Raw genomic sequence first — 23,378 nt, forward strand, 5'->3', positions numbered from 1 at the left:
CTTCTCCAAAGGATGTCCAGATTCATGAAGCTTGTAACCAGCAATAAGGCCTTGGTGTTTCCCCAGGTTGAGAAGCTTAGTATAAACATCACCAAGGGCAGAATTGAACTCCTTGGAATGTAAAATATAAGTAACAACCTGCTGGAAACCATGCTCAATTAACCACTGATTGTCAGCGGTAGCACGGCCAACTGAAGCCTTCAACCCCTCTTTCTCCTCACGAAAAGCCTGTTGCTGAACAGCCAAAGTCTCCCGGTCAGCTTTTAACTTCAATAAGTTAGCCTCAAAACTCTTCTTCAAATCACCCATCTCAATCCCATGCATCTTCTTCAAGTCACTAACCTCCTTCTGCCATGCTGCTTCTTTCTCGGCAAAACCAGCTATCTCCTTTTTCATCGAGGCCATGGAGGATTTCATCTTATCCTTTTTCTTGGAAAATTCCTCATATTCCTGCATCCTTTGACGAAAACGAGCAATACCTTAAGGAAGCATAACAGCAAGGTTGCAAGTGCTCAAAACCATCCGAGACAACATCAAGTCATCATCCATCCCAGCAATGGTCTTGTGCACAGAAGGAGGAGCAATGTGACTAAGAGCATCCTCACAAACAGCAACATCTTTGAAGGTGTCGTCATTTTTCACTAACCAAGCAGGCACATAAGTCCCTTCAGGATCCAACCCTTCAACGTCCCTGCTTGAAGACTCCTGAACAGGGTAGCAACAACCTTCTTGCCTGGAACCTTTTTACCATGAACAACTAATTCCTTATCCTTCTCAGCACCTGCTTCACCACCTTGATCTTCCGAAACTTCAAAATCATCACTCAAGTCCACTGGTTCAGTAGAAGTGGATTGAGGACCAGCTTTCAACAAACGACGAGAAGATCGGCGGGTTGAAGACTTGGGCACGTTGGACTTAGAAAAACCCTTGACATTGGCAACACTAGCATAACCCGTGCCCTCAAACCTTTGCTCAGCAGTCCTAACCACAACATTCTCACCAGGAACAGACGGAGCATCCTCAAACACAACATCTGAAGTATCATCACTTTTGATAAAATCCAAAGCAGACATGACTGCAAAGAACAAAACAAAAGCAAATAAGTCATAAGTCAAAGGAAATGCAAAAAGGGCAAGAAGGGAAAATGCATACCCATGCCATTTCTCATTAGTACCGGATCCCGATCGGCTTTCCCCCAAATGTTACTAACCCCTAAAAGAACTAACAAATGTTCAGGGAAGGGACGAACCCTCGAAGGGCACCCCCGAATGGCTGTAAGAAAAGCATCATTCAATTCAGATTCAGAGGGCTCCGGATCATTGAGAACAACATCCGGATGCCTCCACACCATCTTGAAGGGAACAATAGACTCGGAAACCCAAAAAAAGCGATCCTTCCAGGACCCAAGTGTTGTAACCATGGACGAAATGAGGCAAGTGTCAACCTTTGATGTCTCAAAGGTGAACCAGTCACCATTCTTAGCCAAACGAAAAAACCGCCGGAAAAGCAACAAAGAAGGATCATATCCAAGAGCACGACACAAAACCTCAAAATGCAAAACCCTAGCCATCCCCTTCGGATGAACTTGCCCAAAAGAAACCCGATAATACTCCAGCAAGTTCAAAACGAAAAACGAAAAGGGATAACGAAGATTCGACCATTGAAAATGACGACAGTAAAGAGCAATCGAACCAGGGTTCGGTTTATCAACAGAAACATCGCAAGCAGGGGCAGTTGGGTTAAATTTTCTATCAATACCATATTCCATACAAAATAAATCTACCTCCTCTTGTGTTATCCGAGAAAATGATTTTGCTAAGTCCTTACGAGCACCCATTTTTGAAAAAACAGAAAACGAAGAATGAAAGGTGTAAAGGAAACTAACCTTAGAGAAGGAAGGTAATTGGCAGAAACTTGGAAAGAATATGAATAATATGAATAGAGTTTGCAGATATAAAATAAATGAAAACCCACAATAGGGGTAATAATGGCAAAAAGTAATTTCTACAAAACCGCCACCCTATCAACTGCCACACATCAATCAAATCAACTGTCAGTTATTTACAATTCAAAAATTAACTGCCTTCAGCCTTTCAAGCAATCAAGCAACGAACCCTTGAAACCTTCAGGCGATAAACACATGCATAAAAGTCAGAAGTCTTTGAGCATACTACCCAAAAATCTTTGACTTGGGGGGCTGATGACGGGGGTAGCCCAAGACTAAATAAAGTGACTAAATATTCAAATGCTTAAATGGTTAAACGGTTCAATGGTTAAAAAGCTGTAAGATGGGAAAAGCGAGGAGGAAACAGTGGCCAGTCACATCCGGAGCTCGCTTCACCAACCCATGGCCGCAAAAGCAAAGCAGGTCTGCACAATGCACGCTATTACCCAGGGGTCAAAAGCCTTTAACCCCCAAAAGGGGAAACCCTCCACTGTAAGCAAGGTTACTAGTCTAATACATTCTACTTCGGGAGATGTCTTCTCTTATAAATTGACACTTCATTTACTTCAAAAGACATCTCCTGGCCAGCTCTGATTCTCCAATCTCTGGTCATTCGTGTGGAGTACTTGTTCACATACAAGTCACTCCTTCTCACATTCAACACACACATTCCATTTGCTCCTACTTCCAAATCTGAATATATTTCGGAGAAGGAATCTTCAGCAAATAATAATAACAAACTAGTAAACCTCCTTCCACGTCTTGCAAACGTGGGGGGACCCCGCGACCTGCGTTAGGAAAAGTTGAACCCTTCAACCCTTTTGCCTAACCAACCCAGCTACTACCGTTGGTCTTGTATTTGTTGCATCAACAGCCGACGAGTACCAACCACATTTAGGGTACGAAATCGTCAAGTTAGGGGTGAAACCCGCATCTCGTCGATTAAGTCCCATTCCTCGATTTTTATTCTCGCCAAAGTCCCGAATGTTTCAATCATTTAGAGATGTGTCGTAATCGGAAGGGTAAGATACCGTTAATCGCTTCTCGACGAGAGTATCTTACTTATAGGCCAAAGCACAATATCTCTAATTCGAAAGAACTTTCGACCCACTTTGGAATAGTCGACGTTTCTCTACCCGAAACAATCCAATGTTTTATTGAGCCTCTCTTTTATGTATCTCAATTTATATGTGATTTTATACTTGAACGTTCGTTCATTTCCAAATGTCGTTTTAATCATTTCGCACGTTATCGCAATCACAAACAATAATAATCCCTCTCATGAACAAACTAAATTTACAATGCTTTCCTTATCCATGTTATGCTATGTGAACGATCGAGGCAGCCAAACTCGATAGCATCGGCGCCAGAAGAGCAAGCATATCAATGGATTACCTCCTAGCATGCGTGATACGATCGAGGCAGCCAAACTCGATAGCATCGAAGCCATTTACCGTTTGGCCGCGTCCTTGAACAACAACCGTGTTCGCGATAAGCAAGCCGCAAACCCCGTTCCTTCGAAGCTAGCCCATCAAATCACCCAACAATCGAATAACAATAGGGGGAATAAGCGAAAGCAATCCAACCCCGTTTGTAACGCGATTGTGCCGCCTGTTAACCCAAACCCTGTTACTCCTGATAACGCCCAAAAGTCGTACACTGGGATTCACCCCAAGTGTGCCACTTGTAACTACCATCATCCCATCAATGCTAAGTGTCGCTGTTGTGGCCATTGTAACCGTTATGGACACGACACCGCCTTTTGCCGCTACCAACAACAACAAGCACCACAAGCTCAGTAAGCGCAATAAGCTCCACCTGCTCCTCAAAACGCAAGACCAGCTAGGGCTTGTTTCAAATGTGGGGATGTTAATCATATTCGCCCTCAATATCCGTTATGGAATCAAGAGCAACAACAACCTCCTCGTGGACGCGCCTTCAACTTAAACGCAAATCAAGCGCGCAACGACAATGACGTCGTTAATGGTACGTTTCTTGTTAACCACCTTTATGCTTCAACATTACCACCCCGCTAAACTATTGGGATTAGGCTATATTATGCGTTGTATTCATGTGTTTGATCATATAGTATGCCAAAAATTGCATTGCTAGTAAATTTATTCACTATGTAACATGTTGGATATGAGTTTTTATTCTATTATGCTATGTAGTCAAACTTGTATACTCGCCTTTGCTTTTGCATTGAACTCTATTTTAATACATGTTGCAGGTTAATTATTGAGATGATATGCAAGACGAAACAAGATTTAGGGTGGACTAGATACACACCTAGATTAATCTATCTTTTATTGTTATGTTATGTTATGAAACAATGTTGTTATTTCTTTTTGAATCTTATATGACATTTAGTATTGCAATGAAATTTGAATTTAATTAAATATTGTCACATAGTGTTATGACGTCTCTTGCAATCTATACACACTTCGTCTCATCCCGATGTTTCCGCCATCGGTTGGGGTGTGATATGAAAGTTGTGAGAACAGATACTGGAAAAGCACATTGTTACTATATAAAACGCCAAAAAATGCCAAAACTAATAATGAAATTACTTTAACAAATTATTATTAAAAACGCTAATAGTTGACTAAACGTCATAAAACAATGTATAAAACAACGTGCCATCTTATCTAAACGCGATTAAAAACAAAACGCCAAACCCTGAAAAGATGGAAAGTGTTACAACCTTAACAGATGAGGCTGAACAAAACAGTAACTGCAAACAGTAACTGAAACGACGGAAAACTTTATTACTAACATTTATTATATTAAAAGTCACGTCATCGTAATTGAATTTATTTATCTTTCCGAAACGCCATAATTACCTATCACATTATAGGACTGCACCCTACATGGCACAACAATTGATACACAAAAATACACATTAAAAATTGATGTTTTTTACCGTCAAAAACATATATCTACATGGCGCCAAAAAAAGCTCATTATATAAGTACAACAGCTAGACAAAGCTACACACTTCACACATTCACTAAAACACGCCACATACTGTCTAAAGATGAAATATTAATGACAAGATACATGAAAGAACATGGTTGACTACTTGATTGTCCATGTAGATTTCAAATGGCAAGTAAAGTCACACCATGTTAGAGTTGGTTTTACGTTTGATTTTACCTCTTGGAATGCTAGTGAATCAAGAGGTAGGACCGGCAGGTACCAAGGACATATGGGATAAACAATAAATTAGCAATAAGTTTAGAAAGTTGGACATTTGTATCAACCTATTTTCATGTGATATGGAATAAACACTAAATTAGCAACAAGTTTAGAAAGTTAGACATGTATCAACCTATTTTCATGTCATATGGGATCAGGGGCGGACCTAGGTGAAGCCCAGGGTAGGCGGGCGCACCCCTTGAAAAAAAAAATTAGTGTAGTTCTAGGAAAAAAAAAACCCGACCGCTCCCCATGAAAATATGCTTGAACCACTTATCTGCATTCCAAGCAAATAATTTCTACGTCCGCCACTATATGAGATATACAATAAATTAGCAATAAGTTTAGAAAGTTAGACATTTGTATCAACCTATTTTGATGTGATAGATAGATGTTTCTTTTTATGTCCATTAACACTGTCAATGATATTTTAACTACTCTATTAGGTAAAGGAAAAAAAACAATATAAAAGCATTACTTAATAAAAACAGTTCTCTAAAAGTATAGTAAAATTATAGTGTGTTCACATCCTTCTAACTTCAATCTCGAGTTCATGAGCCTCCCATTAAAGAAATCTAAGCTCACCCCTTTGATCTTGATCAAACGTATATCTTCATGTTTGTCTATTACCATTGGAAAGCACCTCAAGTCTCCATTGCACCACGTATCATATAATTATCATTGATAGCTAGAGAGAGTGTTGTCAAGTGTAGGAAAACATGCATAAGTTCATCGTTGACGAGGCCTTCAAGAAGCTCAATGTTGAGAACAGGGGCGTACCTACCCCAGGCCATGGGTGGGCAGGCGCACCCATTGAAAAAATAATTTTTAGTGTTATTTTTCGTCGGAAATTCCGACCGCGCCGCTTGGAAATTTTCACCCGCACCCCTTGAAATTTTCAACCGCCCAACTTAGAAAAAATATTATGAATTTATAAAAAAGTTAAACATTGATTATTATTTAATATATAAGTATATAACACAATTTATATAATTATTCTTTAACCATTTATTCACTTAATTACTTAACCCAATCAAATCCCAATCTACAATCTATTTTTATTAACCCAAGACCAAACCCAACCTAAAGATATTTGAACTAAACAAAATAACCCAAACCCATCCACCCATTCCAATTCCAAATCTCGCCCCAAAAAAACTCCCAGCGACTTGACGCCACTGCTCACGACCGGACGACGTTTTTTGCCAGAAAAACCAAAATTCCGGCACGACCGACCCGTATTACGCCAAAATTCCGATATAGAACTAGTATGGTTTCTTTATTGATTTTGTTTTTGTTGTTTTATGTGATGATTAGGAGAAAATATAGATGTATAAGGGTTTGATCTTTTTATGTTTTTTTTTTTTTTTTTTTTTTGTTCTAGACTTGTAGTTAAATGGGTTTGATCTTTTTATGTTTTTGATGTTTTTTTTTTGTTCTAGACTTGTAGTTACTAGTTAAATAGTTTTGTTGTTTTATTTATAGTTTTGTTTGTTTAAATGATTAATTACAAGTAATAAACATTTAATACTAGAGCTTTAATGTTTGAAAATAAATTTGAAAATTATGGACTATAGTTGAACATGATTGTTTATTTTTTTACGTGGTTAGTGTTGTTTTATGAACTTATGGAGCGACTTATATGTGATAAGTGATATGAACCATGAGTAAGAATGTAATGAACTTATAGATTGTTTAGTATCTCTAGATGATGTTTTAGATAGATTTCAAAAAATGAAAACATGTAGTGCACAATTTTAAATACTTTTGTAATGACGTTTGACGTGTTTTTAATGATTATATAGATTTTAGTTTGATGTTCTTTTGTCTTACATGACCCGACCCAATTCGACCCGCTATGAACCGATTTTTTTTTATATAGCCAGGGTCCAAAAATCTTTAAAAATATTCCGCACCCCCAGGAAAAATTTCATGGGTCCGTCACTGGTTGAGAAACTTAACAATAACATTTAAAGGCTATAAAGAGAAGACGATGAATTCCAAAACGGGATGATGGATACAAACGTACATAATGTTCATCAGAGTCTTGTTTGCATCAACATGATATATAACTGAAAAACTTGTCCAAGATGCTTAGATTTACACGATCCCCTACCATATTAGTTCCTACATGTCTTTTACTATAATCCAATAAATTGAACAAAATTCAGACACCAAATTCGTTTTCCATCATAGCAAAGGTGGATAGCGGATGCTACCGTAGTTTGAAAACAAGGTCCTTCCAGAACTTTCTATGCCTCGTGTTCACTAAAGCACCATCAATCGACTAACAAGCCATTAAACGAAAAAACACAAGATTCCTTTCAAATTACAATCAAATCAAATCAAATCACATAAACCCTAATCATCCCCACACTTAAAAAACTAAAATTCCAACTCCTTCCACCACTTTTAACTTCATTTTTAAACATTATTTTCTTAAGAGTTAATTACTGTTTTCGTCTATGTGGTTTGTCAAAAATCACTATTTTGGTCCATTAGTTTAAAAGTTATGATTTCAGTCCCTGTGGTTTTACTTTCGTAACCATTTCAATCCATTTATTCTGTTAGTATAGGGACTGAAATGGTTACGAAAGTAAAACCACAGAGACTGAAATCACAATTTTTAAACTAATAGACTGAAATAGTGATTTTTGACAAACCACACAGATGAATATAATAATTAACTCTTTTCTTAAAAATAGTAACATGAATATTATTGACAATAGATAACTTAAAGCCACTAGGACCCTATAATAAAGACTAGATTTGTATCTTCCTTAAAAGAAAGGACCAAATAGTAAATTCAAGCAAACCGGGTGGGGCCAGATGCAAGCCTGGCGGGAGTGGGTGGAGCCCACCTTCCCGATCGGAATCTAAAATATCTCCGTATATCTCTCACTCACTCCCCATTTTAACCGACAGATCGTGTAGATCGAACTCAACTGCTTGTTATTCTTCACACACAGAACAACAATGAGAGAGATCATCAGCATACACATCGGTCAAGCCGGAATTCAAGTCGGAAATTCATGCTGGGAGCTTTACTGCCTCGAACACGGCATTCAGCCCGATGGCATGATGCCTAGGTTTGTTCATTTGTTCTTTTTTTTTTTTTTCGTTTTCAGTTTTTCGTTCGTTTTTAGTAGATTAAGTTAGGTTTTGGATTAATTTAAGTGTTTACGGTTTCATATTCTGTTTCATTTTCAGTTTTTCATTCATTTTGAGTGTTGAAACGATTTAGTTTGGGTTTTGGATGAATTTAAGTATTTCGTTTGTCGATTTTAACGTGTGTTTGTGTAGAACTTGACGGATCTGAATGAATCTGTGGTAATGTGTTCGTTTTGAGTAGATTAAGTTAGGTTTTGGATGAATTTAGGTGTTTACGGTTTCATATTTTGTTTCGTTTTCAGTTCATTTTGCGTGTATCGGTGTGTTTGAAACGATTTAATTTAGGTTTTGGATGAATTTAAGTATTTCGTTTGTCGATTTTAACGTGTATTTGCGTAGAACTTGACGGATCTGAATGAATTTGTGGTAATGTGTTCGTTTTGAGTAGATTTAGTTAGGTTTGGATGAATTTAAGTGTTTACGGTTACTATTTTGTCAGTTTTTTGATGTTTTCAGTGCTTTTGGTTCGTATTTTGAGTGTATCGATGTGTTTGAAACGATTTAATTTAGGTTTTGGATGAGTTTAAGTATTTCGTTTGTCGATTTTAATGTTTATTTGTGTAGAAGTTGACGGATCTGAATGAGTTTGTGGTAATGTGTTCGTTAGGGCATGTGTATTAGGGTTTAGCGCTAAATGAAGTTGTTTAAGCTAGCGATCTTAGGCTTCATGTGGATTTTGAGTATGTTTGTGTGTTTGAAACGGTTTAATTTGGTTTTGGATGAATTTAAGTGTTTACGGTTTCTATTATGTCAGTTTTCTGCTGTTCTTAGTGCTATATGGTTTGTATTCTGATTTTGTTTCGATTTCAACGTTTATATGTGTATAAGTTGGTGGATCTGAATGAGTTTATTGTAATGTGTTTGTTAGTGATCTCAGGCTTGATAATTTGTGTGTGTTTGTCTATAGAGAGATACAAATTGGCTAGTAGTTAGATCTGTTAAGGATCTGTATTTGAATTGTGGTTGACTCTCTTGTTGACTTCCTTGATCTGGGGATACGATTTGATTTTTGAAAGACCAACTTTATGCACAATTCTCTTTTATTGTGGTTGAGTATGTACACTATTATGCAAATGTGACTTTCGACTAATAACGTCTATGCTTCATTTTTTTCTGGCAGTGACACAACACCTGGCGTCGCAGATGATGCATTTAATACTTTCTTCAGCGAAACTGGGTCAGGAAAGCATGTTCCAAGAGCGATATTCGTTGATCTCGAACCAACCGTCATCGATGAAGTCAGGACCGGGACTTACCGCCAACTCTTCCACCCCGAGCAGCTTATTTCCGGAAAGGAAGATGCAGCTAATAACTTTGCAAGAGGCCATTACACAGGTTTACTTCTGACCCCTCTGCTCTATTTAATTATTTATAAGAAAATTTATTAAAAAATCTTTTTATTTTCAGTGGGAAAGGAGATTGTTGATCTGTGCCTCGATCGAGTAAGAAAGTTGGCCGATAACTGCACCGGATTGCAAGGCTTTTTGGCATTCAATGCTGTTGGTGGAGGTACTGGTTCTGGTCTCGGGTCCTTGTTGTTGGAACGCTTGTCTGTTGATTATGGAAAAAAGTCAAAGCTTGGGTTCACTGTTTATCCTTCTCCTCAGGTATATGCATCTTGAATATTTCATCTAGACATGCGCTCTCATCATATAAGACAACTTTTGTTATAACAAATAGGGCTGCAAACGAACCAAACGAACACGAACAAGACCTTGTTCGTGCTTGTTTGTTAAGAAATATATGTGTTGATGAACACTCATCAAACGAGATTTTATGTTCGTGTTCGTTTGTTAAGGAAATGAACTTGTTCGTGTTCGTTTGTTAATTTTAGGCAACGAACGAAAACGAACATTCATGAACAGAATATATAATACACTAACACTTATTAAATATTTTATTTGTCGGAATCTTGAAGTATTTAAATAAAATATAAAAACTAAAAACACTAATGAACTATCGAACATAAACGATCACGTTACCGAACATTCACGAACATAAATGAACGAATGCGGCCTCTGTTCATGTTCATTCATTTAACTAAACGAACTTCCCGCCGTACGGTTCACGAAATGTTCGCTGAACGTTTGGTTCATTTGCAGCCCTAAATTAACAAATTGTTAAACCATAAATACCTTTGTGTCTGACTTAATGTTTATCAATTATTTGTTTTGGTGTAGGTTTCAACTGCAGTTGTGGAACCCTACAACAGTGTTCTTTCTACCCACGCTCTACTCGAACATACTGATGTGGCGGTCCTCTTAGATAACGAAGCCATTTACGACATTTGCCGTAAATCACTAGACATCGAAAGGCCTAGTTACACCAACTTGAACCGATTGATCTCTCAGGTCATATCATCTTTGACCACTTCTCTCCGTTTTGACGGAGCCATCAATGTCGATATCACAGAGTTCCAAACCAACCTTGTGCCGTACCCTCGTATCCATTTCATGCTTTCCTCATACGCGCCTGTGATCTCTGTTGAAAAAGCTTACCATGAGCAGCTCTCGGTTCCTGAAATCACGAATTCGGTGTTTGAGCCTGCCAGCATGATGGCTAAGTGTGATCCTAGGCATGGAAAGTATATGGCGTGTTGTTTGATGTTCCGTGGAGACGTTGTTCCGAAAGATGTTAACGCTGCTGTTGCGACAATCAAAACCAAACGCACCGTGCAATTTGTTGATTGGTAAGAACCTTGATAGTAGATTTGCGAAGTGGGTGGGTTCGATAACGGGTAGGGCTGCAAACGAACCGAACGAACACGAACAAGGCCTTACCGAACGAGATTCTTTGTTCCTGTTCGTTCGTTAAGGAAATGAACGTGTTCGTGTTTGTGTTTGTTTGTTAATTTCCGGTAACAAAGGCAAACGAATGTTCATGAACACAAATGAAAACAAACAAATACAAACAAGCCTTCATGAAGATAATATAATATACACTAACACTTGCTAAATATTTAATTTGTCAGTATTTTAAAGTATTTAAATAAAATATAAAAATTAAAAGTATTAACAAACTATCGAACGTAAACGAACACGTTACCAACGTAAACGAACACGTTACCGAACGTTCACGAACATATATGAACGAATGCGGCCTCTGTTCATGTTTGTTCATTTAACTAAACTAACAAAATTTCTTGTTCGTGTTTGTTCATTTATTAAACAAACGAACTTCCCACTGAACGGTTCACGAATTGTTCACTGAATGTTCGGTTCATTTGCAGCCCTAATTGTTCGCCTTTCTATTTTAGAAAGATATTTTTATTTACGGTGATGAAGTCTGACTCAGTGTTCGTATGTTGATTTAATAACAGGTGCCCAACTGGTTTCAAGTGCGGGATCAACTATCAAGCACCATCGGTTGTACCAGGTGGAGATCTCGCAAAGGTTCAAAGAGCGGTGTGCATGATCAGCAACAACACAGCAGTTGCGGAGGTGTTTTCACGCATTGACCATAAGTTTGACCTGATGTATTCAAAGAGGGCATTTGTTCATTGGTATGTCGGTGAAGGAATGGAGGAAGGTGAGTTCTCGGAAGCCCGTGAAGATCTTGCTGCATTGGAGAAAGATTACGAGGAAGTTGGTGCTGAAGGAGTGGAGGATGACGGTGAAGATGAGGAGTATTAAAATGGTAACTTGTTTTGGGCTGTTGATTATCGTTTCATGTGTGTTAGATGTGGATGATTAATTTCTTTTTGTTATAAACCGCTGTTTGCTAATCGCGAAGTTACTTTTTACTACTCTTATGAACAATCCACAGTATCAGTTTATCAAGTAAAATGCAAAGTTCTTTCTAGTTGCGCGTTTGGTATGAAGATTGTATGGTGTGATGAATGGTACATGAGAATCCGACTCGTAGTAACCATTTTGGGAAAAATGAATACGAGCCGAGTCTTATGTTTATGTCTCGGTATACGAGGCATGAGGTCGTGGACAGTGAAGCTTAAATAGCATATGTTGAAATCAACATGTTTCTACCACGACATTAGCAGTCATGTGATATTCGGTTTTAGGACTTGAACAGGAAATGGTGGCTTGTAGTTTGGAAGACCAAGACAGTATGTTATTGACCAAGAAACATAGGAGGTTGTATGCATATAAAGTATATGCTAATGCATAGGAGTTATCCGAAGTATGAGCATCAAGTGCTAGAAGACGCTAGCAATGCCACAATAGATCGAGGCATTAGTAACGGGAGGTCTTGTATGACCAATTTTAGAGTTTGCGTCGATGCGTGTGGCATTGGCTGGCATTTGAACATTTTAGAATGATCTAGGTGCTCTAGAATCTCACATCTGACATGCATATTTCTTCTAAAACAAAAGACGCGTCTTATTGCGGGTAGCAACAATGCGCAAAAAATAATGGACAAAGCCTTAATGACCGGGAAGAATAATACAACCTTGCAAATTTTGTAAGGAGCAGGTAAGAATAATATCAGTATATCACCAATATACAATCAGATATAGGTCGAATCCTGGCAATGTTGGTAGAAGAACATGAACGCGTTTGGGTTGCTAGTTTGAAAACCAATACAAACCATGTATGAGGCGAATCTCAATCACTGATACCATGGACAATGTTCAGGACCATATATAGATTTGAGATTTCCATAAGTGATAATGGTATGGATCCACAAAAACCGAAGGTTGGTGCACATACACTCATGTGATGAAATCAATACAAAGAATTTAAGGGTTTCTACAAGGGAAAATAGCCAAAATGGCCAAGTCAAACGTCTTGTGGAGACGCCACAAAAAGGCTGAAACGTCTTGGCGGCTGACCAACGAAACGCTGCCACGTGTCCGACACTCAGCTCAGACGTCTTAACGTCTTAGCTGAGACGTTTCAGACGGCGGCTTGAGCCGTCTTAACGTTGAGCTGTTAAGCCGACACTTTTGCATGGCTTGAGAGTCCAGTGTTGCAGTAATCGCTAGTCGCTAGTCGGGCGGCGGGGTGGGGACTAGCGATTAATCGGGGATTAATCGGAATTTAGGGAGATTAATCGGGATTAATTTGATTAATCGGCGACTAATAGGAGATTAGTCGGGGATTAATCGGCACCTAGTCAGAATTTTTACATGCTTGAGACGCTTCAACACGGCTTGAGACGTTTGAAAGTATCACGAATTAAAAAAAATTAAAATGTTTGAGACGTTTCCCGGTTTTCAAAGTTACTTTTAAGACATTTCATTCAAAAGTTCACGAATTTCAAAGTTTTTTTAAGACGTTTTCTATAAAAGTTGAGACGTTTCACGAATTTCAATGTTGTTTTTAAGACGTTTTCTATAAAAGTTGAGACGTTTGAAACCTGTTTTTAAGACGTTCACAATTTTCAACCCTGTTATATACAACCTTTTCTTCTTCACCATATCCTCTACCCCATTAGTGTTCACAGCTTCAAAAAAAATGGGCAGACCCCCTGAAAATTATTTTTTCGAATTCAACAAACGGGTTTAAGAAGTCATCTACAACGGACACAGATCTCCTCCGATTTCATCGGATGTGATCGGATTTCCCCTTCCACGTGCTCTGCGGGGTCGATCGGGTTCAAGAACTCATCTACAACCGATACGTGAAGGGTCTAACGGATTGTTCGGCACATGACGGTTCTGCCCCTTTAGGGTGGTTGATGAGACCCCGGCTAACACATTGGTGAGACCAATGTGTTTGCCAGGTCCTCTAACATTACCGAAGCTGCAGAACCGTTGAAGAAAATGTCAACAACCTGTTACATATCACCTAGGCCAATATAAATGTGGGTTGATGGAACTTACCAGTTCACGACCCATCTTTATCATTGCTAGGTGTTTCGATGCAAATTCCGGAATCAGAATCCGGATCTCCTACCCAGTTGGAAGTAGCGGTTTGGTGTATTCTAGTTCAAATGATTATGTTTGTATTTTTTTGTGTTATGTTTTTTATGTACTTTGTATTGAATCATAATAAAGTTATAAAGTTTACTGATTTACATTTGAATTCTAGTTCAATTGCAGTAAAATCCAATGAAAAAGATTACATAATAATGAACTCAACAGCCATTTAAATATTAAATATTCATTTAAAGTTACATTAAATATTCATTTAACCCCCCATATTAACTAACTATATATACCCCCTAAACACACACACGTCGTTCACCGTACTCCTTCGTCTTTCATGTTATGTTTACGTCTTCGAACAGGTGTGTCTATTGTTCATATGTTTAACAAAAAATAAACTACCACCAGGAATAGCGTATGCCTTAAATCGCCATTGACAACCATCACCCATGCATGACACTTCATACCGTGTCTTAGATGATCTATCAACTTTAAACTCGAAATGCTCTAACAAACATTTCTTTCCTAACTCAAGCTTCATCTCTTCTTTGTTATTGAATATATGACCAGCCTCAAACACTATAGATGAAGAAGCTGATTCGTTGTTAGACGCGGTTGATTTTTCAAAATTATTTTCTGAAATAGGACACTCATCGTTTAAAACATCAACATTTTCTTTAACTGAAAGATTTAGATCTGGAGATTTGAAATTGTTTAAAGAAGAAAAACCAGAGGAACCAACACCAGACTCTTGAACAACATATAATTTATATAATTCAAAAGGATTCTGCATCACCAAATCAAAAAAAAAAAATCTAACATCTCGATCATTAATTATATCGATCGGATCAGTAAATGTAGACATCCGGTATGACAAGCGTGTAATGTTTGGAGTATCACACATCTTATAAACATAATTTAAAAAACTATTATATGAATGATCTGTTTCAATTTCTAAACCACGTCTCTTTGAATCGCCATCAGTAACGTACTCAATGTTTCCGTTAATGATATCTCACTTCCCCCCAGTATAAACAACAAACTTAACCCTTATGTTGTGAGATAATTACTAAAGAACAAATTCTTAGATTTATACTTTAAATACGGTTTTTCATAATGTACAGTATTTAAATAATCGAAAACGTCTTAAATTAGTACAAAACGTCTTATATTGGTACAAAACGTCTTAAACTGGTACAAAACATCTTAAATTCAAATAGGAAACGTCTTAAAAATAGCAATCCGGCTTGAGCTGCTGAAGCCGGCTAAAGAGGGTGAAATGGCTCAAGCCGCCCATTGGCGAAGCCCCCCCCCCCCCCATTTTCGCGAAACCCAGAGGGGGGGGGGGCAACGTATATACCTATACGAAAGTACTATTCATAACGCTACGCATCGAAAAGTTCGGGGGGTCGTGCGCCCCCCGGACATACCTTATCCTTTGCCCCTGAAGCCGCCTGAAACGTCTTAAGCCGTCTGAAGCCATGTGCAGCCGTGAGGAAACGGCTCAAGCCGTCTGAAACATCTCAGCTAAGACGTCGAGACGTCTGAGCTTAGTGTCGGACACGTGGCATAGTTTCGTTGGTCAGCCGCCAAGACGTTTCAGCCTTTTTGTGGCGTCTCCACAAGACGTTTGACTTGGCCATTTTGGAAAAGTTGACCAATACTTGACCATTTTGACTATTTTCCCTTTCTACAATTCGAAGTTGATACAACAAAACTGAAGGTACAAATGATGATTGGTGTCAAACCTCGTATTCTTGAGCCAAGAGCAAGCTGAGAACATCATGAAACAACCAGTTAAAAGGTCCACGGGAGTCGAAGCCCCTTGGACACTCCAATATGTATATGAGAGATAAACAAGTATGAATATGTATTCACATATCACATGCATATAAATTTTGTGTATTTGGACATAGGAAGCAGTCTAGAGAAGAGTTTGGTTAAGCATTAATGAGTAGGTATGATATACGACCTTTTTTAGTTGGAAACACAAATAGTTAATCTGAACTAGTAATTGTACCTTCGCTTTGCGATGGGGTACAAACCAATTCTTAACAACATTGCCACCAGTCGTTGTAGGAATCGAAAGAGTAGACACACAAATAAAAGCAGTAATATGTCAAAAAGTTCATCCACGCGTGTTTGTAACCCAATAATTACATTAAATAGAGGGTGTAACTGAATTCTGTTAAGTTTCATTTTAATACACGATAAGATGAGCTCCTATTTAAGGGGTGTTTGGGATTGCGTTTTCAACCTGATTATTTGATTATTGTGTTTTGAAATCGCAAAAAATCTATTTTGAGTGTTTGGTAAAAAATTAATAAAAAGTGATTTTTTACGTTTTGTAGAGTTCAAAACGTGATAATCCATAAGTAGGTCACCCCTTGCTGCAGGAAAACGTGATAATCCAAAAACTGATTTTTTACGTTTTCACTTATTTATTTTTTTAAAATATATATACTTGCCAAACACTCAAATAGTTGATTATCTGATTTTTGTGATATCAAACAACATAATCAAATCCAAACAATGTTGATTATCTGATTATTGTAATATCAAACAACATAATCAAATCCAAACACTATCTTTCTGCAGCACGTTTTGTTACAGCTAATTATCTGATTCTGATTATTCAAAACGCATAATCTATTTTCAAAACTCAACCCCAAACACCCCCTTAGTATAATTTTTGAGCTAATTATTTGATGAATATTAGCAGTGATCTTTTATTATTTATAAGAAGTCACAGTTAATAGAAAACCAAAGGAATAATGGAATTTAATAATCCAAACTTTCATCAGTTGGCCGACAACGGACCCAACTTAAAAAATAGCAACTGGCGGTTCCAACTTTTGACATTTTGTAAAACATTGGACCATTGCTGGGAGAGGAGGAGAGGGTGGTCCCTATTAGCGGAGATTGATTGAGTTTCTATATTTACGATATTGTATTATGGTTATGATTTGTATTTCCTTGTACAGAGATTAGGTCTGATCCCTATATAATGGGATCATTTGTATTCGTATGATTCATTCAGAAATATACAGTTCCATAATACTTTTATGGTATCAGAGCATTAGGTTCTGATTACCCTTTTTCCTTCCTTTTTTTCAATTCCCCTGCTGTTTCGACAGCCCCCTTTACTTTTTCATCCAAACCCTAGCATTCAATGGATGACGGCAACAAGAAAGATGATCTCGGCAACAAGAACGATGGACCCGAATCATCTTCAGCCGACAAAACCATCAAAACCCTGCACCCAGCATACTCTGTTACGAACATCCAATCGAAGATACGTATCCTTGACGGTGTTAAGGTTACGTACACTTCTTGGGTAGCTTTTTTGACTGCATGCTCTGGCTTATCAGGTCCTTGATCATATCGATGGTTCCCCCTCGCCGGCTGAAACTGATGTAGATTTTAAATCTTGGCAGGAGCTGGATGCACTTGTGCTTCAATGGATTTATAGCACAGTGTCAGACAACAACCTGCCTCGTGTTCTTGATGCTGGACCGACCGCTCGTCATGCCTGGCTGAAACTTGAAAAAGTTTATCTCAGCAATAAAAAGGCGCGGGCCGGTGCTCTCGAAACTAAATTCTGCAACCTTACCTTGGCAGCCTGTTCGTCGTTGGACGATTATTGCGAGAATCTTAAGGACCTCGCCAATCAACTTGAAGATGTTGACCATCCGGTCACCGAAGAAAGACTTGTTTTACAGCTTGTTCGAGGCCTACCTGCAGAGTATGATACCACGGCCTCCCTCATCAATGCCAACAACGCTGACTGGGATCTCGCACGCAGTATGCTGCAGGACGAGATCATTCGACAGGAGGCACGCCAAAAGACCACACATTCGGTTCTGGTTACTGCTTCTGGACAGCAGCCGAATACTACCCACAACCGAACACCAACAGGTTCATAATCCAACCCTACTACCCAACCCCAGCAGCCCTATTACAACCAACCCCAGCAGCCCCATCGAACTCGTGGACGTGGTCGGGGCCGTGGACGCGGTAATCGCAGAAGCGGTTCTGGCTGTGGCACCCCTTCACAGCAGCCAACATGGCCTCCAAACAATCCCTCCTACCCACAATGGGCATGGTGGAATACTCCACCTTGCCCTTACCCCACACAACCCGCTTTTCAGCCAAATACCCACTTCTCCCAGCCCGCTGCACCACCTCCGATGGCCCACTATACAGCCCAACAACACCCCATACCTCAACCAGCCCAAAATTTTAACCCAGCCCAATACCCGACCACTCCCTATTCTCCTGTTTTGACTCCGCAGGCCCACTACATCACCAATACACCGACCGGTTACAATCCTCTCTGTCCTTCTGATCTCCAGTCGGCAATGGCATCTATGCAGCTGAACTATCAGGATCCAAACCAGATCATGGATACAGGCGTCACCTCACACGCCACTGACGAACAAGGTACGATTCAAATACCCAACTCTTTTCCTGTTAGTAGTAAAATTTTGGTCGGCAATGGCGCGTCTTTGCCAGTTCAAGGGTCTGGAACAGGCTACTTAACCTTACCCAATCGTACATACATTTTACCTAACATCCTTTACTGCCCACAGATTATTAAAAAGTTAATATCTGTTCGGCGGTTTACTCGTGATAATAGTGTTTCTATTGAGTTTGACCCCTTTGGTTTTTCTTTGAAGGACCTTCGCACTGGGCGTCTACTCTCCCGCCACAATAGCACCGGGGATCTATATCCACTAACACCGCCAGAACTTCCGCCGCAAGCTACCTTCATCACCACTGCTTCCCTTCCATGGCACGATCGTTTAGGGCACCCCGGCACTCAAGTCTTGGATGTTCTTAGTCGTTATTTTCCTTTTTTTTGTAATAAACATAAATCATCTAATATTTGCCATTCTTGTCAACTATCAAACAGTAAACGTTTACCATTTTACTCGTCAAATTCTTTTACATTTGCACCATTTGATATCATACACTGTGACCTTTGGACATCTCCTGTTACAAGTCAATCAGGATACAAATATTATATGGTCTTGATAGATAATTTTTCGCATTTTGTTTGGGTCTACCCCTTAAAATACAAATCTGAAACATTTTCCACTTTTGTCAAATTTCACCGCCTCATATCCACACAATTTAACCGAAATATTAAAACATTCCAATGTGATCTTGGCTGCGAATTCGACAATAACGCCTTCAAGACTTTTGCCATCCAACACGGCCTCCTCTTTCGTTTTTCATGCCCTCAAACTTCTTCACAAAACGGCCGTGCAGAGCGCATGATACGTCGCCTCAATGACGTCATTCGTGCCCTCCTCATTCACTCCCATCTCCCACCCAGTTTTTGGGTAGAAGCCCTACACACCGCAGCCTATCTTCACAATATTCTTCCCACAAAACGCCTAAACTTCTTTACCCCAACTTTTGCCCTCTACCTCCGTCATCCCACATATGACCACCTTCGGGTGTTCGGTTGCGCCTGCTACCCGAACACCTCGGCTACTCAACCTCACAAACTTCACACCCGCTCTACCCGATGCATTTTCCTTGGCTATCCACCAGATTTTCGTGGATACCGGTGTTTTGACCCCACGACCGGGAAAGTGTCTATTTCCCGGCACGTCACCTTCGACGAATCGGTCTTCCTTTATACCATCCCAACACCCACCTCCTCTTATCAATTCCTTGACGATACCGCCCCTCCCGGCTTCACCTTCACTAGACCCGTGGGACTATCTACTCCCACTCAACCATCCGCACCTAAGCCCACAACCACCACTCCCTTCCGATTCACCTATTCTCGCCGTCCACGACCACCACTAAATCCACCACCTTACTCAGCCCACTCACCACTTCCACCTACAGCCAACCCGACCCACCCCTCAGCCCACACCACACCTGCTCCCACCTCCCCTGACCGGCCCAACCTCTCTTCGGGACCCACTTCTACTGCTGGGCCCTCTACGGCCTCACAACAACAGCCTGCACACATGACCCGACCACCCTCCACACACCCCATGGCCACCAGATCCAAAACCGGGTCCCTTAAGCCTCCCCACTACAACCTTCATACCTCTACTATCTCTCCTGTCCCAAAAACATACAACCAGGCCTTTACCGACCCGAACTGGCTGCACGCAATGCAGGCTGAATTTACTGCTTTACAGGAAAACGAGACGTGAGATTTGGTTCCACGACCAGTTGATAGTCCGGTCATTCGGTGTATGTGGCTGTTTCGCCACAAATTTAAATCTGATGGTACACTCGAGAGGTATAAAGCACGGTTAGTTGTTAATGGGAAGTCTCAAACCGTGGGGGTCGACTGTGATGACACATTTAGTCCGGTTGTGAAACCGGCTACCATCAGAACGGTCTTGTCACTGGCAGTCTCCAGATCGTGGCCTATTCATCAGTTGGACGTCAAAAATGCTTTTCTCCATGGCCACCTTAATGAGACCGTGTTTATGCACCAGCCACCAGGGTTCGTTGATAAACGGTACCCGGGTTTTGTTTGCAGGTTGAAAAAGTCCTTGTACAGACTTAAACAGGCCCCCCGAGCATGGTATACACGCTTTGCCAATTTTATTTTATCTCAGGGTTTCACCAGCAGTGCGTGCGATAATTCCCTGTTTATTTACAGCAAGGGTCATGAGATTGCATATTTGTTATTATATGTTGATGATATAGTTTTGACAGCTTCTTCAGATAGCTTCCTGCAACACATCATTCATACACTCTCAAGGGAGTTTGCAATGACTGATTTGGGTCAGTTGCATCATTTTTTAGGCATTAAAGTCACCCGCACCGCTTCGGGTTTGTTTTTGGATCAGGCACAATATGCTAAAGAGATTATTCAGAGGGCCTCCATGGAATCCTGTAAACCTTGTGCTACTCCGGTGGATCTGTCTTCCAAGTTAAGTGCCACAGATGGCCCGCTATTTCATGATCCAACACTGTATCGCAGTCTTGCCGGTGCTCTTCAGTACCTTACCTTTACACGTCCAGACATCTCCTACGCAGTACAGCAGGTCTGCTTATTTATGCATGAGCCTCATGATCCTCATTATGCGTTCCTGAAACGCATCCTGCGATACATTCAAGGGACGATAGATTATGGTATACGTATGGTGAAATCTCCTACCCAGTCTCTTGTTGCATACTCTGATGCTGACTGGGGAGGATGTCCAGATTCCCGGCGATCCACTAGTGGTTACTGTGTCTTCCTTGGTAACAATTTACTCTCATGGTCTTCTAAGCGACAACCTACAGTGTCCCGATCTAGTGCAGAGGCTGAATATCGAGGAGTCGCCAATGCTGTTGCCGAGCTTACTTGGATCCGTAACTTATTGCTGGAACTACGAGTTCCTCTCATTCACGCTTCGGTAGTCTACTGCGACAATGGTCAGGTTGGAAGGGTATGGTCAGGTTCGGCAAGAAAGGGAAACTAGCGCCTCGATATGTTGTACCTTTTATGATTCTGGAAAGGATCGGCAAAGTCGCCTACAGACTCGAACTACCGGAGGAACTTAGTAACTTCCACCCGACTTTCCATGTGTCAAACTGATATGCACAAAATGCAACATATAAATTATATCAATTGTGGCATAAAACTAACCTTTTTTAGTACTAATGTTGGAAAAAGTGTGCTTTTGTCTTCCTTTTGTATTTTCAGGATTAAATGAGCTCAAATTAGAAAAAGAAGCAAAAAGACAGCTAAATCTAACATAAATACAAGAAAAGGAACAAAAGTGGAATGCCCGACCCCTCGACAGCATCTTCCCAAGCAAAACTAAGAAAACAGAAGACTGAACACGCCCCGTGCTCAGCGAGCACGGGGCCGTGCCCAACTAGCAGCAGAAAAGACAAACCTTTAGAAGCTTCTACTGCCCACCACGGGGCCATGCCCAGCGGACACGAGGGCGTGGTCAACTTCCTGCAGGCGCATTTATTGTAATTGCGAATTACAATTAATGAAGAGAGAGACGAGGATGGACACGGGGCCGTGCCCGAGCTTCTGTTCAGCCTATAAATAGGAGTGTTTGGAGCTATTTCAACTTATCCCTTGGCACACCACCTCTCTCACACTTCACCCACCACCCACCACCCACCACCACCATAACACCATCATCCACCACCATAACACCATCATCCATTGTCCATCATAGAGTGTGTGAGTCGTCTCGGGATCCAAGATTGATCGTAAGAGTTCTTGACAATCAAAGGCCATGTTTGCCTAAGTCTCTTACATCACTTGGTGAAGACAAATGTTTAGTGTAATACTTTTTATTTTTAATCTTTTGCACTTTTTAATTGGTTTTGATCCCCTCATAAGTTAAACTACTATTAATACTTTAACCCAGCTACTTAGGACTGTATCCTTGCTGACTCGGACTACTTAGCTGAGGGTAACGTCGCCTTCAAAAGAGGGGCCTACCACATTATGCATTAATAACTTAATTAATTATCTTTCAATAATCCGACCCTTTAGGATTGTATCCTTGCTGACTCAAACTACTGGGTTGAGGGTAACGTCGCCTTCAAAAGAGGGGCCTACTACAATAACTAAGATAATCTCTTAAACAAGTGCAAAAGTGCGAAAATAATCAAAGGTTACACTAACACACGAGTCGGATCCAAGTGATTCATCTTGTCTATCTGTTTTTATTTTATTTTCAGCATTTTAAGTAGTTTTATTTTCTTAGTTTAAAATCTTTTTCTAACATTTTGATTTGATTAGACGTTGAGGATAAACCGGTACTAAAAGCTCTTGTGTCCTTGGACGACCTCGGTATCTTACCAACACTATACTACGTCCACGATGGGTGCACTTGCCCATATGTGTGTTTAGTGTTAGTAAATATCATGTTTTATAAATTTAAAACTTGGCTAAAAGTGTAAAAAGGGCTTAAAATACATACCTTAAATTATATTACACTAACACGCATCAAGTTTTTGGCGCCGTTGCCGGGGACACAAGGATTTTAAGAAAGTTAGGAATCAACGGCCTAATCATTTTTTTTATTTTCTTTTTATTTTTTTTAGGATTTTCTTAAATTTTTCAGCTTCTGCAGAACTCAGCATGGGCCGTGCCCGCTGAACACGCCCCGTGCCCAATCTTTGGAACTAGCAATCCTGTTTTAAGTCAGACAGTAAGCTGAACACGGGGCCGTGCCCACTCAACACGCCCTCGTGCCCAAGATTTAGTTACTGAAAACAGAACCGTAAGATCCCAACGGT

The 23,378-nt window shown here is 40.1% G+C and overlaps 3 protein-coding genes across 3 annotated transcripts; all 3 read left to right on the forward strand.

The window, feature by feature from the left end:
* The first annotated feature begins 8,044 nt into the window (after positions 1-8,044).
* On the forward strand, positions 8,045-12,115 carry LOC110890873 (tubulin alpha-3 chain). Its single transcript, XM_022138522.1, has 5 exons — positions 8,045-8,232; positions 9,435-9,649; positions 9,722-9,921; positions 10,495-11,003; positions 11,634-12,115. The coding sequence occupies exons 1-5, from the start codon at positions 8,120-8,122 to the stop codon at positions 11,944-11,946; spliced, it is 1,350 nt and encodes a 449-aa protein (XP_021994214.1). The 5' UTR covers positions 8,045-8,119; the 3' UTR covers positions 11,947-12,115.
* A 5,198-nt stretch (positions 12,116-17,313) lies between these two features.
* Positions 17,314-18,067, forward strand: LOC110888654. Its single transcript, XM_022136170.1, has 2 exons — positions 17,314-17,460; positions 17,513-18,067. The coding sequence occupies exons 1-2, from the start codon at positions 17,314-17,316 to the stop codon at positions 18,065-18,067; spliced, it is 702 nt and encodes a 233-aa protein (XP_021991862.1).
* Positions 18,068-20,365: 2,298 nt separating this feature from the next.
* On the forward strand, positions 20,366-21,589 carry LOC110888656 (uncharacterized mitochondrial protein AtMg00810-like). The gene has a single exon (XM_022136171.1). The coding sequence runs from the start codon at positions 20,366-20,368 to the stop codon at positions 21,587-21,589; it is 1,224 nt and encodes a 407-aa protein (XP_021991863.1).
* The last annotated feature ends 1,789 nt before the right edge of the window (positions 21,590-23,378 follow it).

This window comes from Helianthus annuus, chromosome 11 (assembly GCF_002127325.2).
Source record: "Helianthus annuus cultivar XRQ/B chromosome 11, HanXRQr2.0-SUNRISE, whole genome shotgun sequence".
NCBI lineage: Eukaryota > Viridiplantae > Streptophyta > Magnoliopsida > Asterales > Asteraceae > Helianthus > Helianthus annuus.

Excerpts from the sequence above, each read along its gene's own strand:
- LOC110888656 (XM_022136171.1), top strand. The coding sequence starts at position 20,366 with ATGTGGCTGTTTCGCCACAAATTTAAATCTGATGGTACACTCGAGAGG.
- LOC110890873 (XM_022138522.1), top strand. The coding sequence starts at position 8,120 with ATGAGAGAGATCATCAGCATACACATCGGTCAAGCCGGAATTCAAGTC. Across the intron at positions 9,650-9,721 it reads TGCAAGAGGCCATTACACAG|TGGGAAAGGAGATTGTTGAT; the intron begins GTTTACTTCTGA and ends TTTTATTTTCAG. Across the intron at positions 9,922-10,494 it reads CTGTTTATCCTTCTCCTCAG|GTTTCAACTGCAGTTGTGGA; the intron begins GTATATGCATCT and ends GTTTTGGTGTAG.
- LOC110888654 (XM_022136170.1), top strand. The coding sequence starts at position 17,314 with ATGGATGACGGCAACAAGAAAGATGATCTCGGCAACAAGAACGATGGA. Across the intron at positions 17,461-17,512 it reads GTATCCTTGACGGTGTTAAG|GTCCTTGATCATATCGATGG; the intron begins GTTACGTACACT and ends CTGGCTTATCAG.